Here is a 24,595-nt window from a genome sequence, read left to right as displayed (position 1 = left end):
AGGGCCCACAAGGAAAGTGTTCTGTGGCTTTTACTCCCGTTTTTTGGTTGATCCGAAATTTCCCAGCAGTCCAGGGATCTCTGTGGAGTTCTCAGTGAGTGTTCTGTGTAGGGTGCAGGAGCCACAAGTGACTGCAGGGGGAAAGGCAGGTTCTGGGGCTGGCATTCTGCAGCAGTGGATTTCTCCTCTGTCATAAAGAAACAGAAGGCCAAGCGTGGTGGCTCATGCCTGTAATCCCAGCACTTTGGCAGGCCGTGGCGGGCCGATCATTTGAGGTCAGGAGTTCGAGACCAGCCTGGCCAACAAAGCGAAACCCCGTCTCTACTAAAAATACAAAAATTAGTCGGGCGTGGTGGTACATGCCTGTAATCACAGCTAGTCAGGAGGCTGGGGCAGGAGAATCTCTTGAACCCGGGAGGCGGAGGCTGCAGTGAGCCGAGATCGCACCACTGCACTCCAGCCTGGGCAACAAGAGCAAAACTCGTCTCCAAAAAGTAAATAAATAAATGAATAAAATCCAAAACGCTGGGACTTGAAGTGCCCTCCCTTCAATCTTGACCCAGGTAACTTCAGGACAAATAAAAGGAAGTAGAAGCAGTAAACTTACGACATTTAATATGTAAAGGTTCTGAACACAAGAGTAAATGAATTCAAATAGCTTTTGTGGCCTTTCGCCAAGGACCGGGCCCTCCCAGGCAAGCTGGGGCCGGGTCTGACCTTCGAGGTTGGCGTCAGCAAGGACCACCCTGCCCTTCAGTGGCCGGACACGACCTTGGGCTTTCGTGCGGCCAGGCCAACTCCGCCACCCCGGGTACCTGCACCGCCCTTGCGAAACCGAAACCTGCTCGCCGCCCCGCGGAGGCGGACGGGGAGGGTCCTCGGGTGGGGGCGTGGTCTAGAGGCGGGGCCAGCGGCCGGGCAGGGGAGGTGCCTCGGGTGGGCGCGCGTGCGCAGACTGGAGCCTCGGGAGGCGGCCGGGTACCCGGGGTGCGGCGCGCGCGGGAGGAAGGCGGGGCCTCGGGCGAGGGGCGGGGCCTCGGGCCGGGGGCAGGGGGCGGGCGCAGGCGCAGGCGAGGGCGGGCGGGGCGCGCGGCGCAGGGGGCGGGGCTCCGAGCCGGGCTGAGGCGGGCGGGGCTTCGAGCCGGGCTGAGGCGAGCGGGGGCGCGGGTGGCGCGGCGGGACACGAGCGGAGAGCCGGGGCTCGGAGCCCGGCGCCCGCACCATGGAGGAGGACGACAGCTACGGTCAGTGCGCCCCGGCGGCGGACGCGTCGCCCTCGCTGCCCCTAGTCTCCTCCGGGCCCGGCCGTCCGGCAGCGCCTGCGGCGGCTGGCGTTTCCCGGGGACACTGGTGCGGGACGGGGAGCCCGGGGCGACCGGCGGGCGAGCGGTGCACGGGGCCCCCACGGGGCAGGGGTCGCAGGGGGGTTTTGAGGGATGAGGGTCGCCGGGACCGGGGTCGCCGGCGGCGCTGAGGGATGTGGGTGGCCGGGGCGGGGGTCACAGGCCGGGCTCGCGGTCTCGCGGGGCCGGGGGTCGCCGCGAGCTCTGAGGAATGAGAGTCGTTGGGGTCTCTGGGCAGGATCGCGGGGGCTCTGAGGGATGAGAGTCGTTGGGGTCACTGGGGTCCCCGGGGCAGGGGTCGCAGTCTGGGTCCAGGGGCGCCGAGGGGTGGGGGTCACTGACCCTGCCGCCCCTCTGCGGGGCTCGGAGCGGACGCGCGGATGGCCGGGCCCGGTTCCCCGCAGTTTCCGGCCGCTCCCGGCCTCAGCGAGTTGTGCCCGGTCCATGTCTTTGTTCAGAAATGAGAACGGGGAGCGGCGCCGCCGGCGAGGCGCGGGCTCCGGGACGGCCCTGCCCGCGGGTGTCTGGGCCCGGCCGCCGCCGGTCCCGTGCGTCGCCGCCTGCCGAGACGCGGGTGTGGAGCCCGAGGGGGCCCGCGGTGGGGACGCCGCTCCGCCGCCGACTGGAGACTTGACAAGCGGAGCCGCTGTCCCGCTCCCCTCGCTCCCGCGCACTGAGGCTGCTGGCCCCAGCCAGGGGTGCCTCCCTCCAAGAGTTTGAAATTGTAGGGGTTGCAAAAGGTTATTTGACATGCTGTAGTTAATTAATGTTAAGTTTGTTCATAAGGAATTAAAAGAAAGAATGGGAAATAGAACAAGTGGTGAACTTTTGTGGTTTGCTAGCAAAGTACAAATAAAGCAGAACTGTGTGGCCAAATGGAACCCAATTCTAGTTTAATAACTAACGGAACATTTTTCTTTCTTTTTTTTAAGAGACAGGATCTCGCTCTGTCACCCAGGCTGGAGCATAGTAGTGTGATCGTAGCTCAAGTCAGCCTCTTGAGTGGCTGGAACCACACGCACGCCACCATGCCCGGCTAATATTTTATTTTATTTTTATTTTTATTTTATTTTATTTTAATTTTTGAGACAGAGTCCTACTCTGTTGCCCAGGCTGGAGTGCAGTGGCGCCATCTCGGCTCACTGCAACCTCTGCCTCCCAGGCAAGCTGAGCTATTCTCCTGCTTCAGGCTCCTGAGTAGCTGGGACTACAGGCGCGTGCCACCACGCCTGGCTAATTGTTGTGTTTTTAGTAGAGACTGGGTTTCGCCATGTTGGCCAGACTGGTCTTGAACTTCTGACCTCAGGTGATCCACCCGCCTCAGCCTTCCAAAGTGCTGGGATTACAGGCGTGAGCCACCGCGCCCAGCCCTAATTTTCTATTTTTTTAAAAGATGGGGTCTTGCCGTGTTACCCAAGCTGGTCTTGAACTCCTAGGCCCAACCAATCCTCCCACCTCTGCCTGCCACAGTGCTGGGATTACAGGCGTGAGCCACTATACCCGGCCCACTTGTTACCTTCTAAGTAAACAAGTAAAAGCAGCGTGTGCGGCTTTTTTGTTGTTGTTTGTTTTGTTTTGTTTTTGAGACAGGGTCTAGCTCTCTTGTGCAGGCTGGAGTGCAGGGGCGCTATCATAGCTCACTGCACGCTCTGCTTCCTGGCCTCAAGCAATCCTCTCACTTCCCTTCTCAGCCCCTCCAGCAACCTGGACTACAGGCCCGGGCTACCACGCCCTGCTAATTATTTTTATTTTTTTTGTAGAAAGGGAGGTCTCCCTGTGTTGCCTAGGCTGGTGTCAACTCCAGTTCCTATCTTGGCCTCCCAAAGTGTTAGGATTACAGGCATGAGCCACTGCTCCCAGCCTCCTTTTGTGATTAAAAGAAAAATCACCCACTGGCTGGCCCCAAAAGATTGTTCAGCCCCTCCAGATTTCACTCCTGCCCACTGCTGAGAAGCCGGCAGCAGTTTTGCCCGCTGCTCTTTTCTCTGCCTCCTCTTGCCATTTAATTTCCCTCAGATCCCAGCGTCCTGCCTACCAGGCGTTCGTGGCCTCTCTTGTGTTCTTGCCTGCTGCAGTGGGCAGGAAGCTCTTGGTCTGGTTGCTTTTCATACAGTGAGTGCTTTGCCACCAGGCATGACATTTTGCTCTTGTACTTGAAAGAGGTGAATGGAAGCAGGGGGTGTTCGTTTCCTAAACCTGTTATATTACCACAAGCCTGGTGGCTCAAAACAACATACATTTGTTTCAGGGTTCCGCAGGTCAGAAGTCCAAAATAGGTCTCACTGTGCTAAAACCAAGGTGTCGACCAGGCTGGTTCTTTCTGGAGGCTCAGGGGAGAACCCGTTTCCTTACCTTTTCCAGCTTCTAGAGGCCACCTGTGTTCCATGGTTCATAGTACCCCTTTCCATCTTCAAAGCCAGCAGGTAGCATCTTCTCATTTCTCTCGACCTCCTACCTCCGTCTTATTAAGATCCTTGTGATTGCAGTGGACCCACCTGGATAATCAAGGATAAGGATTAGCAACCTTAATTCCATCTGTTACCTTAATTCGCCTTCTGCCAAGTGATGTAACCTATTCACAAGTTCTGGGGATTAGGACCTGGACATCTTTAGGGGCTATTATTCTGTCTGCCACACACCAAGATGAGAAAGTTTATAAGTTTATTCTTCTCCTTTCTTTTTTTTTTTTTTGAGACGGAGTTTCATTCTTGTTGCCCAGGCTGGAGTGCAATGGCGCAGTCTCGGCTCACTGCAGCATCTGCCTCCCAGGTTCAAGCGATTCTCCTGCCTCAGCCTCCTGAGTACCTGGGATTACAGGCATGTGCCACCACGCCCGGCTAATGTTGTATTTTTAGTAGAGACAGGGTTTCTCCATGTTGGTCAGGCTGGTCGCAAACTCCTGACCTCAGGTGATCCCCCTGCCTAGGCCTCCCAAAGTGCTGGGATTACAGGCATGAGCCACTACGCCCGGCCTGTTCCCCTTTCTAGTTTTAAATATCATCCTTTTATTTTGGAGGAACTAAAAAGATTGAATTAAAGGAGATTCCCCATCCATAGGGTCACCACACAAAAAGTACCTGATGGTGTAAGATGATCATATGAAGAATAAGACTCCCGAGTTCTTTAAGGTTTGTGTTAGTCTCCAGAATTGTCCATTTCCCTCATAGGTTTCACAAAGAATTTACCGTGACCAAGTCCCACATTGTAAAAGGAAATGTGTGTGATGGATTTATAAAGCATATAGCATGACGTGTTCAGACGTCACCTCAGAACTTCCATTGTTTTCTTCTAAACAAACTTTTTACTTTTATTTTTTAAAATAGATGCAGAGTCTCACTATGTTGCGCAGGCTGTTCTGAAACCATCCTCCCGCCTCGGCCTCTGAAAGTGTTGGGATTATAGGCATGAACCACTGTGCCAGGCCTAATTAAACTTCTTTTTCTTTTTCTTTCTTTTATTTTTTTGAGATGGAGTCTCACTCTGTTGCCCAGGCTGGAGTGCAGTGATGCAATCTTGGTTCACTGCAACCTCTGCCTCCTGGGTTCAAGTGATTCTCCTCCTCAGCCTCCCAAGTAGCTGGGATTACAGGCACCTGCCACCACACCTGGCTGATTTTTGTGTTTTTAGTAGAAACGGGGTTTCACCATGTTGGCCAGGCTGGTCTTAAACTCCTGACCTCAAGTGATCCGACTGCCTTGGCCTCCCAAAGTGCTGGGATTATAGGTGTGAGCCACCACTCCCGGCCCTAAATAAACTTTTTAAACCTTAATTTTTTTTTCTTTTCTTTTTTTTTTGAGACAGTCTTGCTCTGTCACCCAGGCTGGAGTGCAGTGGCACAATCTCAGCTCACTGCAGCTTCCACCTCCTGGGTTCAAGCAATTCTCCTTTCTCAGCTTCCTGAGTAAGGGGCACTACAGGCACATGCTATCACATCTGGCTAATTTTTGTATTTTTAGTAAAGATGGGGTTTCCCCATGTTGGCCAGGCCGGTCTTGAACTCCTGACCTCAATTGATCCGCCTGCTTCAACCTTTCAAAGTGCTGGGATTACAGGTGTGAGCCACCACACCCAGCCTAAACCTTAATATTTGGTTTTCAGAATAGTGAGAAACATTTCTTATAGTGTTAACTTTGTGTGCTGTTTCAACAGTATTTCCTCTGCTTTTGCCCCTGTTCCTGCCGTGTAAGTTGGTAATGTTTTGTGAATCAGCCTAGGACAGGTACCATTGTTTTTAGAAATCTTTTTCTTTCTTTTTTTTTTTTTTTTTTTTTGTATTTTTAGTAGAGATGGGGTTTCACTGTGTTAGCCACGATGGTCTCGATCTTCTGACCTCGAGATCTGCCTGCCTCAGCCTTCCAAAGTGCTGGGATTACAGGTGTGAGTCACTGCACCCGGCCTTAGAATTCTTTCTTGAGGGAAATGCATTGTAATTTCCTAGCTACCTTTTAGTATTAAAGAACTTTTGGAACACAGCTCATTGATAATATGCTGTAGAAAGAGAGCCTTAGAGTTTCTCTGTTCAATTAAAGACAATTTCAAAAACCAACAAAAAGGCTTTCTCAACTCCAATACTCTTGTATTCACTAGATAGGGACAGTTTGGTTCAGACTACACCTATGTGGGATATGTTTTTACTGGTTCATTTATTTATTTTTGAGACAGAGTTTCACTCTTGTTGCCCAGGCTGGAGTGCAATGGTGCGATCTTGGCTCACCGCAACCTCCGCCTCCCGGGTTCAAGCAATTCTCCTGCTTCAGCCTCTCAAGTAGCTGGGATTACAGGCATGCGCCACCACACCCCGTTAATTGTGTGTTTTTAGTAGGGACAGGGTTTCTCCATGTTGGTCAGGCTGGTCTTGAACTCCCGACCTCAGGTGATTCGCCTGCCTAGGCCTCCCAAAGTGCTGGGATTACAGGCAAGAGCCACCGCACCCGGCCTACTGGTTTCTTTTTAAAAAAAAAAACAGTTTATGGCCCTGTGGAGTCCCACCAGACAAACCATTAACTTACAGGAAATACTGTGGTGCTCAGGAAAAAGAAAAAAAATTGTAAAAATTAAATTTTGCATACATTCTCTTTATAACATGCATACTGTGTGTCCTTTTTTTTTTTTTTTTTTTTTTTTTAAGGGAGAGTCTCGCTCTGTTGTCCAGGCTGGAGTCCAGTGGCACGATCTTGACTCACTGCAACCTCTGCCTCCTGGGTTCAAATGATTCTCGTGCCTTAGCCTCCTGAATAGCTGGGACTACAGGCGTGTGCCACCATGCTTGGCTAATTTTTTTGTATTTTTAGTAGAGGTGGGGTTTCACCGTGTTGGCCAGGCTGTTCTCGAACTCCTCGCCTCAAGTGATCTGCCCACCTCAGCCTCCCAAAGTGCCAGGATTACAGGTGTGAGCCACTGCGCCTGGCTTGTATGTGCTGTTACCGGTATATATTTCTGTGTAATAATGTTCAGGGTTGTAAACAGAAAGCCACATATAATGCACTTTAAGGGGGTATTTGAGGGATTTTCCAGAGAGTATGTTCATCCTGCTGCTCTGTAATGGTCATCATTTTGGGGCTAATGACTGCAGTTGCCATGATTCATTTATGGACTTCCTTTTTAAGCATAATTTCTTTTTTTGTTGTTGTTGAGACAGAGTCTTACTCTGTTGCCCAGGCTGGAGTGCAGTGGCATGATCTCAGCTCACTGCAACTTCTGCCTCCTGGGTTCATGTGATTCTCCTGTCTCAGCTTCCCAAGTGGCTGGGATTACAGGCGTGTGCCACCACACCCGGCTAATTTTTGTATTTTTAGTAGAGACAGGGCCTACATGTTGGCCAGGCTGGTCTGAAACTGCTGACCTCAGATGATCTGCCCACCTCAGCCTCCCAAAGTGCTGGGATTACAGGCATGAGCCACTGCGCCCAGCCTTTAAGCATAATTTCTTTTTTTTTTTTTTTTTTTTTTTTTTGAGATGGAGTCTCACGCTGTTGCCCAGGCTGGAGTGCAGTGGCGCAATCTCGGCTCACTGCAAGCTCCGCCTCCTGGGTTCACGCCATTCTCCTGCCTCAGCCTCCTGAGTAGCTAGGACTACAGGCACCCACCACCGCGCCCGGCTAATTTTTTGTATTTTTAGTAGAGACGGGGTTTCACTGTGGTCTCGATCTCCTGACCTTGTGATCCGCCCGCCTCGGCCTCCCAAAGTGCTGGGATTACAGGCTTGAGCCACCGCGCCCGGCCTAAGCATAATTTCTATATAAACATTTAAAATGAAAGTTGCCGGAGTCTAGCATGTTCATTATAGCAAATGCATGTCTTATTTTTGTTCCTTTCAAGAAGTTAGCTTCAATTAGGGAAGTTGTCAACAAAGAATTTAAAAATAATTTTTAGGTGAGTTTTCAAATGAAAAGGAAGAGAGGTCTGCAAATGTCCTTTACTTATTCAGCTTCTGAAATACCTTACTTTTTATTTGCCTTTGATGTAATTTTTATATTGAGTTCCCAGATTGATCATCTAAAGCAGGAAAGGTGGAACTAATTCATTATCTAAAGCAAGAAAGATAGAACTAATTTTAACTTAAAATATCAGTGTTTTCAGCAAGAGTTAAAAACAGTAGGTTTCACTTTCTGTGTAGAGGAAGAGTGGTGGGGTAAGACATTCAAGAAAATTGTTCATTCGCATATTTCAGGAAGCATTGAGGTGCAATTGCATAAAAACATATCTACTGTCTCTGGCTTTGGCCTTTGAGGGAAGGATATGAGGGAATACTCAGGGCAGGGGTAAAAAGAAAAAAGACCCCTAGCACCCGAGGCTTTCAAGATCACTTTTAATCAGTAACTTCTGTCCATCTCTCCCCTTCCCCTACCTTCATCGTTCCCCTCAAGCCTCATGGGCCACTGGAGGCTGTCAGGGTGTTCAGCCTGGTTTCTGTGCCTGGTTAGGTGTGGTAGGTGTGGTGTCATAACGCACAGGGGGACCTCAGGAGGACTAACCCTGTGGTCTGTGGATGGTGTGATGCCTCGGGAGCTGGGGTCACTGCAGGGGTGGGTGCCTAGTGGCACAGAGGGAAAAGCAGGAGCAAGTCGAGGGCCGTTACGCCAGCCACAGATGGCGGGCTGTCTGAGGGAGCAGTGCCTCATGGCAGTTCTAACCCGATTTCCCATACCGAATGCTCTGGTAGGTACTTCGGGGGTTTGATAAGAAAAGAGAGTAGTTTCTTCTGTGTTTTAATGGAAAGGAGTTTTATAACAGGCATACTCTTGAGTGTGTACCATGGGAAATTTGGGAACATTTCACATGTATGTATTACAGTTTGTGACCAAAGACTGGATAAAAGGAGGATTTATGTTGGAATTATAGGAAGAGCTATCATACTGTACCATGGAGACCTGTGTGTGGGTGGTGAAAAGATTCAACAAGAAAAATAAAGTCTGGGCAGTGGCATGTCTGGGTGCTGCTGTGGGCTGCGGAGAGGAGCCTGTTGCATTTAAGAAAGATTTGCCTTTTCATCACCATGTCTCCAGAACGGGCATGGTGCCTGGGATGCTACAGAGGCAGCTCAGCAGCTGTGGAGGGAATAATGGATTGAACCAAGTTCCATCTCGTAAAAAGTTAATATATGGTGAGTTTGAGTTTTTTCCTCAACTCTCCATTTCAAACAGAAACCAGAACACTTCTATACATGTTTGACCCCATGCAGAACCCATTTTCTTTGTTTTTGTGTGATATGGATGACTTCCGTTGTTCTCAATCTTAGTTACTAACTTACTGATGTGCCTTTATTGAAAAGAACACAATTATTTGCAGTGAACACTTTCTTAGAAAATCTGGAACATAAGGTTGCCATAATTATACACACTTTGTGGTCTTTAAGATATATTCTCAGGGTGACATGAACATGTCAGAGAGTATAAACATTTTTGGAATTCTTGATGTCTGGTACCAACTTTTTCCAAAAGGGCTGTACCAGTTTACTCTGTTCTTAGCAATGTATCAGTACACGCACTTGGAACAGTGCAAATGTGCCCCCAGTGAGGATCAACAGGTTTCAAGGGTTTTTTTTTTTAAAAACAAACAAACTGAATTTGGTAGTTACAAATGGTGACTCATTAAATCTACTGATTACTAGCTAGATTGAAATTTTTTTTTTGCATATTTGTGTATTATGAACTGGCTATGTCATAAGGAATGATGATTTATTTACTTAACTGAGGTTAACTCTTTTCTATCAAATAAGGTGACTTACAGGTTTTTGTCATTCTGATGTTTTAAGCATGGGGAAAATGTATATCAGTTTTGACTGGGGTCTAGTTTAGATTTTGGCTAACTCCAACAGTCGTTTACCTTTCTTTTAATTTTTCTTTCAAAGATGGACGATCTCTCAACCCATATATTGTCTTCTGGCCAACTACAAAATGTTTCCTTACGAGGAGAAATTGTGAATTAAATAGATATTTTTAAAATTTAATTTTCTTTTTTTTCTTTTTTTGAGATGGAGTCTTGCTCTGTTGCCCAGGCTGGAGTGCAGTGGCACAATCTCGGCTCACTGCAAGCTCCACCTCCTGGGTTCAAGCAATTCTTGTGCTTCAGCCTCTTGAGTAGCTGGAATTACCCGTGCCCTGCTGATTTTTTTATTTTTAGTAGAGATGTGGTTTCACCATGTTGGTAAGGCTGGCCTCGAACTCCTAACGTCAGGTGATCTGCCTGCCTCCGCCTCCCAAAGTGCTGGGATTACAGGTGTGAGCCACTGCTCCTGGCCGATAGATTTTTTTTTTTTTTCGAAACTATAATTTTTCTTTTAATTAAATAGAGCAGGGTCTCACTATGTTCCAGGCTGGTCTTGAACTCCTGGCCTCAAGTGATTCTCCTGCCTTGGCTTCCTAAAGTGCTAGGATTACAGGCATGAGCCACCATACCTTGCTGTGAATTAAATAGATGTTATTGGTCTGGGTTTTAATGATAAACCATTCAGTTTCGGGCTGGGCATGGTGGCTCATGCTTGTAATCCCAGCACTTTGGGAGGTCGAGGTGGGCAGATCGCTTAAGCTCAGGAGTTCAAGAGCAGCTTGGGCAACATGGTGAAACCCCATCTCTACTAAAATACAAAACAAAACAAAAAATTAGCCGGGCATGGTGGTGCTCGCCTGTAATCACAGCTACTCAGGAGGCTGAGTCACTAGAATCACTTGAACCTGGGAGGCAGAGGTTGCAGTGAGCTGAGATCATGCCACTGCACTCCTGCCTGGGCAACAGAGTGAGACTATGTCTTAAAAACAAAACAGGCCAGATGCAGTGGCTCACACCTGTAATCCCAGCACTTTGGGAGGCCGAGGCGGGCGGATTACGAGGTCAAGAGATCGAGACCATCCTGGCCAACATGGTGAAACCCTGTCTCTAATAAAAGTACAAAAATCAGCTGGGCGTGGTGGTACGTGCCTGTAGTCCCAGCTACTCGGGAGGCTGAGGCAGGAGAATCGCTTGAACCTGGGAGGCGGAGGTCGTAGTGAGCCGAGATCACGCCACTGCACTCCAGCCTGGCGACAGAGTGACACTCCATCTCAAAAAACAAAAATGAAACAAAACAAAACAGTTCAGTTTCTGGAATCTTACGGATCATACCTACTCCTTTCTAAATATTCCGTGGGTTAATCAAAAGAGATTTCGTCGAACAGATTTTTTTCTTCTATATTTCTTGCATTGACAAGTCAGTTAGGACACTTACTCTATAGTAAGAATTAGGAGATTGCCTTCTTATTTCAAGTATGGGGGCACACATCATAGGTCATTTGGAGCAGGAGGGATGAAACATCCCTCTGCGTTTTGTGCTGGATGGTTGGGAGACTTCAGCTTGAGAGCCCTGTAGCCGGTTGAGTCTGCTTTCCTGTTATTGTTCCACCCCTTTCCTGCTCTCTTCTCCAAGATGAAAGTCTTCAGAGTGGGCTTCTAAAGAAAAGTAATTTGCCTGAACCTGTTCATTTGCTCCATTGCCACACTACTTCTTGATTGTCTCTAAGTATTGTTGCAATTTAGTTTCAGTTGCAATAATAGAGGCATGGAGGAGGTGGAAAATTATTTAGAAATGATCAAGAAGTGAATCCCACATCCTCTGAAACTGCTGCTAATGTTGTTTTGCTTCTCTGTTTGCATTAACTTCAGAAAAACACAAAAGCAGTGAAGGGTATGTAGGGGATTTCTATGACTGGTCGTTATCCTGGATAGCGTGACATTGTATATTTCTGCTTTTATGGTAATGAGATGGTTATTAGCTGCTTTCTTTAGTGACTGAATTTTATAACAAGGGCCAGGATAATACCTTCCTTATCCAAGTCTTTTTATATTTTCCACCTTTTCTTTTTTTTTTTTTTTTGAGACGGAGTCTCGCTATGTCGCCCAGGGTGGAGTGCAGTGGCCAGATCTCAGCTCACTGCAAGCTCCGCCTCCCGGGTTTTTACGCCATTCTCCTGCCTCAGCCTCCCGAGTAGCCGGGACTACAGGCGCCCACCACCTCGCCCGGCTAGTTTTTTGTATTTTTTAGTAGAGACGGGGTTTCACCGTGTTAGCCAGGATGGTCTCGAACTCCTGACCTCGTGATCCGCCCGTCTCGGCCTCCCAAAGTGCTGGGATTACAGGCTTGAGCCACCGCGCCCGGCCGCACCTTTTCTTTTTTTTTTTTTTTGAGATGGAGTCTTGTTCTGTCGCCAGGCTGGAGTGCAGTGGCGCAATCTTGGCTTACTGCAACCTCCAACTCCCTGGTTCAAGCCATTCTCCTGCCTCAGTCTCCCGAGTAGCTGGGACTACAGGCGCATGCCACCACGCCCAGCTAATTTTTGTATGATTAGTAGGGACAGGGTTTCACCATGTTGGCCGGGATGGTGTCTTATCTCCTGACCTCATGATCTGCCTGCCTTGGCCTCCCAAAGTGCTAGGATTACAGGTGTGAGCCACTGTACCCAGCCATTTTTTTTCTTTGAGACGGTCTTGCTCTGTCATCCCGGTTGGAGGGCAGTGGTGTGATCTCGGCTCACTGCAACCTCTGCCTCCTGGGTTCAGGCATTTCTCATGCTTCATCCACCTGAGTAGCTGGGATTACAGGCATGCGCCACTGCACCTGGCTAATTTTTGTATTTTTATTTTATTTTATTTTTCAGACGGGGCCTTGCTCTGTTGCCCAGGCTGGAGTGCAGTGTCGTGATCTTCGCTAACTGTAACCTGCCTCCCGGGTTCAGGCAGTTCACCTGCCTCAGCCTCCTGAGTAGCTGGAATTATAGGTGGACACCACCACGCCTGGCTAATTTATGTATTTTTAGTAGAGATGGGATTTTGCCATGTTGGGCAGGCTGGTCTCAAACTCCTGGCCTCATGTGATCTGCCCACCTTGGCCTCCCAAAGTGCTGGGATTACTGATGTGAGCTACTGCACCTGGCCAGTTTTTGTATTTTTAGGAGACTCAGTGTTTCACCATGTTGGCCATGCTGGTCTTGAACCTCTGAGCTCAAACAATCTGCCTGCCTTGGCCTCCCAAAGTGCTGGGATTACAGGTGTGAGCTCCTGCTCTTGGCCATTTTCTACCTTTTCTTGAGTCTTCAAGGCTTCTGTTTCAGAAGCATGCCCTTACCTGGCATTGTTAAATCTATGTTGTAATTAGTAGTGTTAGGTATGAATGATGGAATTGGCATAAGGCTATTAAAAAAGCCTATTTTCGGTCGGGCGCTGTGGCTCACGCCTGTAATCCCAGGCCAAGGCAGGAGGATCATGAAGTCAAGAGATGGAGACCATCCAGCCAACATGGTGAAACCCCGTCTCTACTAAAAATATAAAAACTAGCCAGGCGTGGTAGTGCACGTCTGTAGTCTCAGCTACTTGGGAGGCTGAGCCAGGAGAGTCGCTTGAACCCGGGAAGTGGAGATTGCAGTGAGCCGAGGTCGCACCACTGCACTCCAGCCTGGGCAACAGTGAGACTCTGTCTCAAAAAAACAAAAACAAAACAAACACCTATTGTCTAGTAATGTCACAGATTTGTGTTTTTTTTTTTCCTTTTTTTTTTTTTTTTGAGATGGAGTTTCGCTCTTGTTGCCCAGGCTGGAGTGCAGTGGCACGATTTCAGCTCACTGCATCCTCCACATCCGGGGTTTAAGCAATTCTCCTGCCTCAGCCTCCCAAGCAGTTGGGACTATAGAAACCCACCACCATGCTTGGCTAATTTTTGTATTTTTCTTTTTTTTCTTTTTTTTTTTTTTGAGACAAAGTCTTGCTCTGTCGCCAGGTTGGAGTGCAGTGGTGCGATCTCGGCTCACTGCAACCTCTGACTCCCTGGCTCAAACGATTCTCCTGCCTCAGCCTCCCAAGTAACTGGGATTACAGGTACGTGCCACCACGCCCGGCTAAGTTTTGTATGTTTAGTACAGATGGGGTTTCACCATGTTGGCCAGGATGGTATCTATCTCCTGACCTTGTAATCCGCCCACCTCGGCCCCCCAAAGTGCTGGGATTACAGGCATGAGACACCGCACCTGGCCAATTTTTGTATTTTTAGTAGAGACGGGGTTTCACCATGTTGGCCACGCTGGTTTCGAACTCCTGACCTCGGGATCCACCTGCCTCGGCCTCCCAAAGTGTCGGAATTACAGGTGTGAGCCACCGCATCGGCTCACAGGTTTGTTTCTATGAGCAGTTTGTAATTGTTTATTCAATCAACAAGCATGAGTGATCATTTCATACTATGTAGTCCTTGTTGTCACCGATGCTTTGAGTCTAGAAGGAGGAGACAAATATGGCAGCAAGCTGTGAAGGAGCATGTTACAGTAGATGTGGCAGGTGTGTGCATGAAAAACGTAGGTGAACCAAGGAGAGCAGTGCCAGTTCCACTGGCGTTGGGATGACACTGGACTGGCCAGGGGAGTTTGTAGAGGAGCTGGCCCTTGGGCTGGATTGTGAAAGATGAGTTAGTGCCAAGTAGGAAAACATTGCAGAGAAATATGTATCAAGCAAAGAGAATGAGAGGACAGGAGGTGTGAAGCAGTTTGGCCACTTGGGGAGCTACAAGTGGTTCTTTGTGCCTGGAGAGCAGGCTCTGAGCAGAGGGAGGAGGCCAGAGGCAGGGTTCGAAGAAATGGGGGATAGTTATGGGGGGCTTCAGTATGTGTTGTTACCCGGGACTTATTCTCTGGGACATGGAGCTATGATAGGGTTTAAACCAGGAGTATTTTATGATGATTATTTTGCTTTTTGTTTTGAGACATAGTCTTGCTGTGTTGCCCAGGCTGGAGTTCACTGGCGTGATCTCAGCTCACTGCAACTTCCGCCTCCTGGGTTCAAGTGATTTTCGTGCCTCAACCTCCTGAGTAGCTGGGATTACAGGCACATGCCACCACACCCGGCTAATTTTTGTATTTTTAGTAGAAACGGGGTTTTGCCATGTTGGCCAGGCTGGTCTTGATTTCCTGGCCTCAAGTGATTTGACAACCTCCATCTCCCAAGGTGCTGGTGTGAGCCACTGTGCCTGTCTTTTTTTAATTTTTATTTTCTATTTTTGCCAAGAGGGGAAGGGAGGGAGAAAGGAAGCAGGTGGAGGAAAGGAGAGGGAAAAGCAGAGCATTATATTGCATTTTAGAAAGATTCTTCTGACTTAGTGTGGCTCAGATTGGCAGTGGAGAGACCCTTAAGGAACTTATGGAGATAGGTGAGCTAGGTGATGAGGGCTTGAATTCAGGCTGTGGGAGTAGGAGGTAGGAGACAATAAATACAGGACCGGTGAAGGACATGAAATTGATGGATTTGGTTGCCAGTGTTTGCGAGGGACAGCATTGAAAGGAGACAAGGGAGACAGAGCGACGAAAGTGAGTGCCAGGTTTCTGTCTGGATGACTGCTTGGAGAGTTTCCATACTCAGAACAGGCTTCGGTTTTGGGCGTATTCTGTCGAGTTTTGTGGTACTTTTACAGTGTCCACTTTGAGAGACCCATTTCGATAGCTGAATTTGGACCTGGAACTCCAGAGGTGATCAATGCATGAGTGGGAGTGGAACCCAGGGAGTGGGTGATGCTGCAGGCTGATTGAGAAGTGCAAGGATGTTGTCTTGGAATACCACCACTGAAGGGCTGGGTAGAGGAAGAGATCTGAAAGGGAGACTTTGAAGGCAGAAGTATATAACTCTTCGGGTAACTAGATGGTAAATGGAAAGCGAGAAAGGGCAGGAGCTGAAAGTTGATGCAGAGTGGAGAGCTTTTTGTTTTTACCTGGGGGATATTAAGACTATTTATAGACTCTTTTTTATACCTTTGGGCGATGATTCTGAGCGAGTCTTCAATGAAAGCATTCATATGTGCTGTGTTGTAAAGCTCCAGGATGATCGGTCTCACATTTCATTTTGTCTGTTCTGGCTTCTGTACACAGCAGCTGCAGACTATATGTGTTTTTGAAACCTGTTTAACTTAAGTTACTTTTTTTTGTGTTCTCTAATTCCCTGAAATATTATTTCCAACAGCCCTAATGATTGAAATTAAGAGAATTTGAATTTTAGCTCTATTCTGGCATTTTCAAGTGCTTCCTGCTCATTCCCCCTGGATATTCCATCGTTGTCCGAGATTCAGCGTGTCCAAGGCTTGCTCCTGGCCCTTTTATTCTGGTGTTTCCTCTAGACCTCCTTGAGTTTTTGAACTTTTATCACCGTTTACTTGTCACTCCAGTCATTCAGGCTTGAAAAAAACACTAGATCCTTTTCTGTTTCTTGCCATTTAAATTGTTTTCCGTCTATCCAACCATCCCTTTGTTCATCTATTCATCCATTTGTTCAGACCTTTTAAATTATTTGTGTCAGGGTATTTGCTTGATGCTCAGGCTGTGAAGAATTTTAAGATACAGGCCCTGCTTTCCAGAAGCTCACAGTGTAGGGCGGTTCACATGGAAATTTGCTATGGTGGAAATACCAACAAATGCTATGGGAGCCTGGGGACTTTCAGCTTTCACTGTGTTCTGAGTGAGACGTACTTAAAAAAAATTGTTTTAAAAAATTTAGACATGGGGTCTTACTATGTTGACCAGGCCGGTATTGAATTCCTGGCCTTAAGCAGTCTTCCCATCTCGGACTCCCAAAGTGCTGGGATTACAGACTACCGGATTACAGACTACATTGACTTTTACTAATTTATTGAAGATGGAGACTTCTTCAACTTGTTCTCTAACTTTGACAAAGACTTCTACGATTTCTCTGTGTCCAGACTGCAGTGACAAAGCATGGAGGAAATTAAATTCTAAAAAGATTTTTAGAATTAGAATTGAAATATTTATTTTATGGGTTTATAACATCCCAAAAGAAGTAGGGATTACAACCTAGACTTTGGGGTCTACCCAGGCAGTTACCTCCTGGGATGAAATGAGATGGGAACATGCCAGAGTAGGTGTCACTGCTTTCACTATTCCCACACTAGGAGTTCACGGCTTGCTGCACATCAAGTTCATTGCTGAACATTTTTCGTAAGTTCTTCTTTAATCCTCACAGTTACCCTGTGGGTGGGAACAAATAATGTACTGATTTTATAGGTGAGGAAATGGAGACGTAGAGAGATTCTAAAGGGACATAGCTGATGAGTGGCTGAGCTGGCACCGCAAGCTGCATTTCTCAGGCTCCATGCAAAGACCGTGCTTTGAATGGGCTTTTTCTATACTGGCTGCTCATTCGCACCCCCTCCTCATTTTTATGTCCTTGCACTTTTACATACCTTATATGCTATTTGTGTATTTTCTTTGTTTTTTTTGCTTTTCTCAGACCTCTCAGAGATGAATTTATGTACTTTCTAAACTTTCTTTCTCCTGGGAGTGGGATACAGCGTTTTATATCTTGATATAGTTTGTAGAGAGTTTTGGTTAAGCCTGTGTTGCTGGTTGTTACACACATTTACGTTGAAAGAGCCATTGTTAATCTTAGGGTTGAAATTTGAGGAGTTTGTAGGTTCATGCAGTAAAGGCAGTATTTTTTTCCCTAATCCTCCGGGTAGCATTCATTTTAGGGGCTGCTGTTTCCTCCCAGGGACTGTGGTAAACTGGGTTTGACTTTGTGGCGACAAGAATTACGCAGCCTGGCCTTTGATGATTCCCTGGAACCAGAACATGTTTTGTGGTTGGGCCACTAGAGTTTATGAGAAATCCAGGTAACCAGGTAAAGGTTAACAAATCTTACTGAGCTTGTCTCTCAGCCATTTCCAGGGGCCTTTTCATGGCTTCTCTTTGCCCTTCTGCCCTTTATGACTAAATAAAAAGGCTGCTGAAAGAACTCGTTTAACAGTGAGACAGGAGAACACTAGCAGAATGGCGTTTCTTCCAAGGAGTTACAGAGCATCTCCCAGAGTCTTCCTGCCCGAAGCCTTGACTTGGAAGCTTTGTCTCCTGCTAGAGGAGGGGCTGGCTTTTTTTTTTTTTTTTTTCCTGTAGAGATGGGGTCTCACTATGTTGCCCAGGCTGGTCTCAAACTCCTGGGCTCCGACGATCCTCCCACCTCCCAAAGTGCTGGGATTACAGGTGTGAGCCACCGTCCACAGCCTAAGGCTGGTTTTTGACAGGGCCTCATTGGAACATGAGTACTGTGGTAGGGTCACCAAGGATCTCAAGACAAGATCCTCTAGCTTTGCAGGTTCAAAAATAGACTTTGGGACTTGGATTTATGCCAGTTTATTCATGCTCTTGCAGGATTTTTAAAAAATCAACTTGTGATCATTTGCCTGCTCTCAGCTCAACTGTGGACTCTGGTTCTTGGGGAGCACATCCAGGGACCCCTGGAAACACTATTGTCTTGTGCTGTGACACCTCTTGGTTTTTGTCTTCTGAGGGACCATCATTCTTTAGTCAGGACAGCAACCTGACAATAGAGTCAGATACAGCTTTTGAGGGCTCGCCAGTTGTGTTGCTTGGCATTGAAACCCTCTTGGACTTCTGAATAGCCCACTTCATGCTTATGTCCTCTAGAATGAGGATTACTTTTTTTTTTTTACTTTATCTCCTCCAGAATGGCATTACCTTTTTTTTTTTTTTTTTTTTTTTTTGGAGATGGAGTCTCACTCTGTCACCCAGGCTGGAATGCAGTGGTACGATCTCAGCTCACTGCAACCTCCACCTCCTAGGTTTAAGCGATTCTCCTGCCTCAGCCTCCCAAGTAGCTGGGATTACAGGCATGTGCCACCATTCCTGGCTAATTTTGTATTTTTAGTAGAGACAGGGTTTCACCACATTGGACAGGCTGGTCTCGAACCCCTGACCTTAGGTGATCCACCCGCCTTTTCCTCCCAAAGTGCTAGGATTATAGGCGTGAGCCACCATGCCTGGCCAAAGTCTTTTTTTGAAGTTAAAAACATCCAGAAAGCAGCCAGATGGACATTTCCATTGTATTAGTTTCCTGTTGCTGCCATGACAAATTATCACAAATTTAGTGGCTTAAGACAATATACATTATTATCTTATAGTTTGGAGGCCAGAAGTCTGGAATGGGTCTCACTGGGCTAAAATCGTGTTTCAGCAGGGTTATGTTTCTTTCTGGAGGCTCTAGGGAAAGATCTGCCTCCTTACCTTTCCAGCTTCTAGAGGCTGCCCACGCTCCTTGGCTCTTAGCTCCTTCCTGCATCTTCAAAGCCAGCAGTGGCTGGTTGAGTCTCCCCTTTCATCACTCTGACACTGACTGTCCTGCCTCCCTCTTCCATTTGGAAGAATCCATGTGCTCACCTGAATGATCTAGGATAATCTCCCTCTTCTAAGTTGGCTGATTAGGAAATTTAATTCAATCTGCAAACTTAATCCCCTTTTGCCATGGAATTTAACATAGTCACAGGTTCCAGTGATTAGGACATGTGTATCTTTGGGACCATTATTGTGTTGACTACATCTACCTTAGTGCCTTTGCCCATGAAATGTTTCTTGTGAGGATGGGCAATTTAATCCTTCCTGCATATCATTTTCTTCTTATGGAAGTGTGCCTCATGGGTATTATTGCAGTAATTTGTAGTACTTTGTGGACTTTGTCTGACTTTTTGAAGCATTTCTAGTTTTAAAAGAGTGCTCCTAATTGAAAGGTAGGGGAAGGCATGTGCCAAAAAGCCGCCCCTTCCACTCTATATTCTGCTGATCAGCAACACTATTTGTCATCAAATTACTGGAACAGAGACTATCTTGAGTCAGAAGGTTATGTTGTTGCTCTCTGTTCTTAAGAATGTTTTTGTACTCTGAGAGTAAAGATAATTTTTCCTGTTGTCAGGTAATGGAAATGTCCCTGAATGATGAACCTTGATAGGAAAAAAAAGTTTATTATTCTAGAAGATGTTGGCACAACAGTATTTGGTAATTATTTTCCCAGAAATCTGCTGTTTTCCCCCATGTCAGTCACATGATGGACACCTCATTGTGTGGAGGAAGCAGGCCAGATGCTATTACTCTTTCACACGTTTATGTTAAAGTCTCATTTGATTTAATTTCCACTCGGAATAGATGTTAAGGATACAAAACCAAATGTCTAGCTGACTACTACTGTTCTTTCCTTTTCCAGCTCTTGCTTTAGACTCCTGTTTTCTCAAACGTATAAATGTGTGTGTATAACATTCTAATAAGAGGAATTTAAGCTTTACAAAGTTCTTTAAAGTAACACCTTTTTTTTTTTTTTTTTTTCTGAGACGGAGTCTCGCTGTGTCCCCGAGGCTGGAGTGCAGTGGCGATCTCTGCTCACTGCAAGCTCCTCTTCCTAGGTTCACGCCATTTTCCTGCCTCAGCCTCCCGAGTAGCTGGGACTACAGGCACCCGCTGCCATGCCCAGCTAATTTTTTGTATTTTTAGTAGAGATGGGGTTTCACTGTGTTAGCCAGGATGGTCTCGATCTCCCGACCTCGTGATCCGCCTGCCTCGGCCTCCCAAAGTGCTGGGATTACAGGCGTGAGCCACCGCGCCCGGCCAGAATAACACTTTTAATAGTAGAAATTAATGGATGGAGAAAAGCATACAGTTAAAATCTTTTTTTTGAGACGGGGTCCCACTTTATCCCCGAGGCTGGAGTGCAGTGGCGTGTTCATGGCTCACTGCAGCCTCAATCTCCTGGGCTTAAATGAGCCTCTTGATCCTTTCAACCGCGGCTTTCTGAACAGCTGGGACTGTGAGGGGTGCGACAGATATCTGAATTACCGCCCAGTCTGCAGCAACCTCAGTTCTTCCTCCTCAGAAGAAAGAATTAGACTGAGGGGCAGAAGGCAGAAAAACAGACCTAGGCAAGTTTTAGCGCAGGAGTATAAGTTTATTAAAAAGCTTTAGAGCAGGAAAGAAAGGAAAGTACACTTGGAAGAGACCTAAGTAGGCAACTTAAAGGACATGCGCCCCATTGAACCTTGATCCTAGGATTTTTTTTTTTTTTTTTGAGACGGAGTCTTGCTCTGTCGCCCAGGCTGGAGTGCAGTGGCGCGAGCTCGGCTCACTGCAAGCTCCGCCTCCCGGATTTACGCCATTCTCCTGCCTCAGCCTCCTGAGTAGCTGGGACTACAGGCGCCCGCCACCTCGCCCGGCTAGTGTTTTTGTATTTTTTAGTAGAGACGGGGTTTCACTGTTTTAGCCAGGATGGTCTTGATCTCCTGACCTCGTGATCCGCCCGTCTCGGCCTCCCAAAGTGCTGGGATTACAGGTGTGAGCCACCGCGCCCGGCCGATCCTATGATTTTATGTGCTGGCCGTGGCCGGCGTCTTGAGCCGCTTTGCCTTCATGCTTCAGGGTGAGCGGCGCACCAGCGCGGCGCCTGTCTGAGACCGTCTTCCCTTTCCGGTGGAATGCCCCCAGAAGGTCATACTCCACCATTTTGTCTCTTAATGCGCATGCTCGAGCTCTCTCGTCCAATTCCTGTGATTTTATTGGAAGCTGATTACCAATTTCAAGTGTGAGTAATCTATTTGGGAAATTGCTTCTCCCTGGCGCCAGCTGTCAGTTATCACTTTAGTGTAACAACTGTGGACCATCAAGGAATTACCTCTCCTTGGTGCTGGCTGCCAATTATTTATTATTTTATTTTATTTATTTATTTATTTATTTATGAGACAGAGTTTCGCTCTTGTTGCCCAGGCTGGCGTGCTGTGGTGCCATCTTGGCTCACTGCAAACTCTGCCTCCCGGGTTCAAGCGATTCTCCCGCCTCAGCCTCCTGAGTAGCTCGGATTACAGGCATGTGGCACCACGCCCGGCTAATTTTTGTAGTTTTAGTAGAGACGGAGTTTCACCATGTTGGTCAGGCTTGTCTCGAACTCCTGATCTCAGGTGATCCACACCCCCCCCCCCACCGGCTTCTCAGAGTGCTGGGATTACAGGCCTGAGGCACCGCGCTGGGCGTTATTTTTTATTTTTTGAGGCAGGTTCTGGGTCTGTTGCCCAGGCTGGAGTGCAGTGGCACAATCTTGGCTCACTGCAACCTCTGCCCCGGAGACTCAAGCCATCCTCCCACCTCAGCCTCGTGAGTAGCTGGGACTACAGGTGTGCATCACCATGCCTGGCTAATTTTTGTATTTTTTGTAGAGATGGCGTTTTGCCATGTTGCCCAGACTTGTGAGCTTACGTGATCTGCCCGCCTCATTCTCCCGAAGTGCTGGGATTACAGGCGTGAGCCACCACGCCCAGCCAGTTATCATGTTTAGAGAGGCAGTGTGATAACCGCTGACCTATCACTTGATGATCGCCAGTATTCCTGGTGGGTGGGGGCACGGGGATCCCTCTCCTGACCCGCTCGTGCCTGTACAGGACTACGTGTAACAGGACCATATGTATGCCATCGTGCCCGACTAATTGTTTTTTCATTTTTTGTAGAAATAGCGTCTCGCTGTGTTGCTCAGGCTGATCTCAAACCCCTGGCCTCTAGCAGTCCTCCCACCTTGGCATCCCAAAGTGTTGGAATTACAGGCATGAGCCACTAAGCCCAGCCTCTTTTGATTTTTAAAGAGGTTTTAATAAGCTTTGAGTAGTGTGAGTGCTTTTAGTTCCCTATATTATCACATTCCCAAGGTCAATTGATTTTAACACGGAAATAGGTTACACATCACCCCATTCCAGCCTAGAGCAGAAGGACTAGGAAAAAACAGTTCCTGTGAGAATTAGTTCCCCTTGGAGATCTGAACCTTGGAGAAAACAAGAACCTCTTGAGTTTTGACTCAAAAGGTGGGGAACTGCTCATGTGTACCAGAATATGTGCACAAGGGTGTTTATTGTATCATTGCTATGTGACTGAAAACTTGGAAATTGCGAGGCTGGGCGCGGTGGCTCACACTGTTAATCCCAGCATTCTGGGAGGCCGAGACAGGTAGATCATAAGGTCAGGAGTTCAAGACCAGCCTGACCAACATGGTGAAACCCTGTCTCTACTAAAAATACAAAAATTAGCCAGGTGTGGTGATGCATGCCTGTAGTCCCAGCTACTCAGGAGGCTGAGGCAGGAGAATCGCTTGAACCCGGGAGGCGGGTATCCTGTTTATCAAGAAAATATATACAGACCGTCTCTGACTTATGATGGTTGACTTTACGATAGGTTTATTGGAAAGTAACCCCACTGTAAGTTGAGGAGCATCTGGGATATATTTTGGTTTTGAGAAGTGATGTCATCAGACTTACTTGATATCTGTTACTTTTAGAAAGATAAGTATATGATGCTTTTTGTGTAAAATTACTTTTCACTTCTATTTAAAAATCTTGAGGTCTGTTGTAATGGGATTTTTGATTTTCTTGTGTTTAGAAAAGAGGGTTTTAAGATAGTAAAATGTTGTTGCTTTCTTTTGAACATATATAAAAAGAAAAAAACAAAAAACCCTAGCTATTTGGATAGAGGCCAGAATTAAAACATCAGTAGTCAAAAGAGGGAATTCAGTGTTTCTTGAGTTTTTAGCTTTATACGTCTAAATTTGTAAAATTCAACCGTGTATTTTCTGTTCCACATGGGCACCTTTTGCAATTGTGGTAGTCAGATGTCCTCGGCAGATGAACATAGAGAAGTGGTTTGTTTAGCCTACCCTTTTAAAGTTCATAATCTAGTAAATTTAGGTTAGAATGGTGATTCCCATACTTGACTAACCTTCAGAATCCCTGGAGGAATTTTTCAAAACCATTTATTCTGAGTCCTTACTCTAGCCATACCAACTGTACCAGGATCCCCCAGGGTCGGATCCAGGAATGAGTGAATGAATGAATATGTACATACATGCACACTCTTGTACACACACATGCACACAAATACACTTTTAATGCTCCTAAATTTGAGGACCCCAGGTGTGGAAACCCACACTTCGGAACCTCAAACTGTTCTCATCAAGGTCACATCGCACAGGCAGGCTCTGGCTTGAGTTGGCCCAGCCAGAGATGGTTCCCTTCATTTCCCACGTTGAGTGTATAAAATGATTTCACAAGAATTTGTGCGTCCATGATTGTAGGAAGGGATGGCTGAGTATTGAATGCATTTCCTCAGCTGTAACTATCTAATTTATGTGGTTTTGCTTTAAGCCATTGCGTATTCTGCTTGGAGGGTTTTGAACTTACAGAGGTTTTTAAGAAGAGGCTCAACAGATGAAAGAAGCAAAAATAACCAACCTTGGATTTTTTTTTTTTTACTCCTTTATTATAGCTACCAAGTATATAGCTACCTACCCACTTTAGCTTCCCCACGTGTCTTTGTGTGGTTTTCTCTGTTTTGTTCCTTTTAAGAGATACCTTCTCTTTATGTTGCAGCTGTTGCTAGGCAGCCACTGGCCAGGTGCCAGTTTGAGAGTCCTGATCTGTGCAACAGTGAGGAGGTGACCTAAAAAGATCCCTTTGCCTATCCCTGTTGGATGAAAGAGGGGCTTGGCACTGGGACGTAGAGTGCTAGGCGCACAGGACCTATGGAGAACTGAGGCTGCACCCACTTACCCAAAGCGTCTTTGGAGAGTATCTTTTAGTCCTTCCTCAGGGGCAGTTGGCATATAGTCTGAAAATGAAGCCACCTCAGGCAGTGGGCTTCGATTGGCTAGAATTGTGCCCTTCTTACTTTAGCACTTTGGCAAACATGGAAAAAATTACTATTATGGAAATTTTCTTTCTGTTTTGAGACAGGATCTCACTCTGTTGACCAGGCTGGAGTGCAGTGGTGTCTTAGTCCACTGCAACCTCCATCTCCTGTGCTTAAGCAGTCCACCCACCTCAGCCTCCTGAGTAGCTAGGGCTACAAGCACATGCCATAACTCCATGCATGCCGAAAGCAGATAATGAGACCTACTGGATCAGAATGAGACAGAGTAGTACACATCGCAGGA

At 47.1% G+C, this 24,595-nt stretch overlaps 1 protein-coding gene across 1 annotated transcript in view; it reads left to right on the top strand.

Annotated features, from left to right (window-relative positions):
* The first annotated feature begins 1,148 nt into the window (after positions 1-1,148).
* CYTH1 (cytohesin 1) overlaps positions 1,149-24,595 on the top strand; it is a 106,429-nt gene continuing 82,982 nt past the window's right edge. Inside the window, exon 1 of the mRNA XM_005585136.4 lies at positions 1,149-1,244. Coding sequence (XP_005585193.1) covers positions 1,223-1,244 — 22 coding nt within the window. The 5' untranslated portion in view covers positions 1,149-1,222. The remainder of the gene's footprint in view (positions 1,245-24,595) is intronic.

The sequence above is a fragment of the Macaca fascicularis genome, chromosome 16, assembly GCF_037993035.2.
Source record: "Macaca fascicularis isolate 582-1 chromosome 16, T2T-MFA8v1.1".
NCBI lineage: Eukaryota > Metazoa > Chordata > Mammalia > Primates > Cercopithecidae > Macaca > Macaca fascicularis.
Note: the sequence above shows the minus strand (reverse complement) of the source record. Positions and strands in the feature narration are given on the sequence as shown.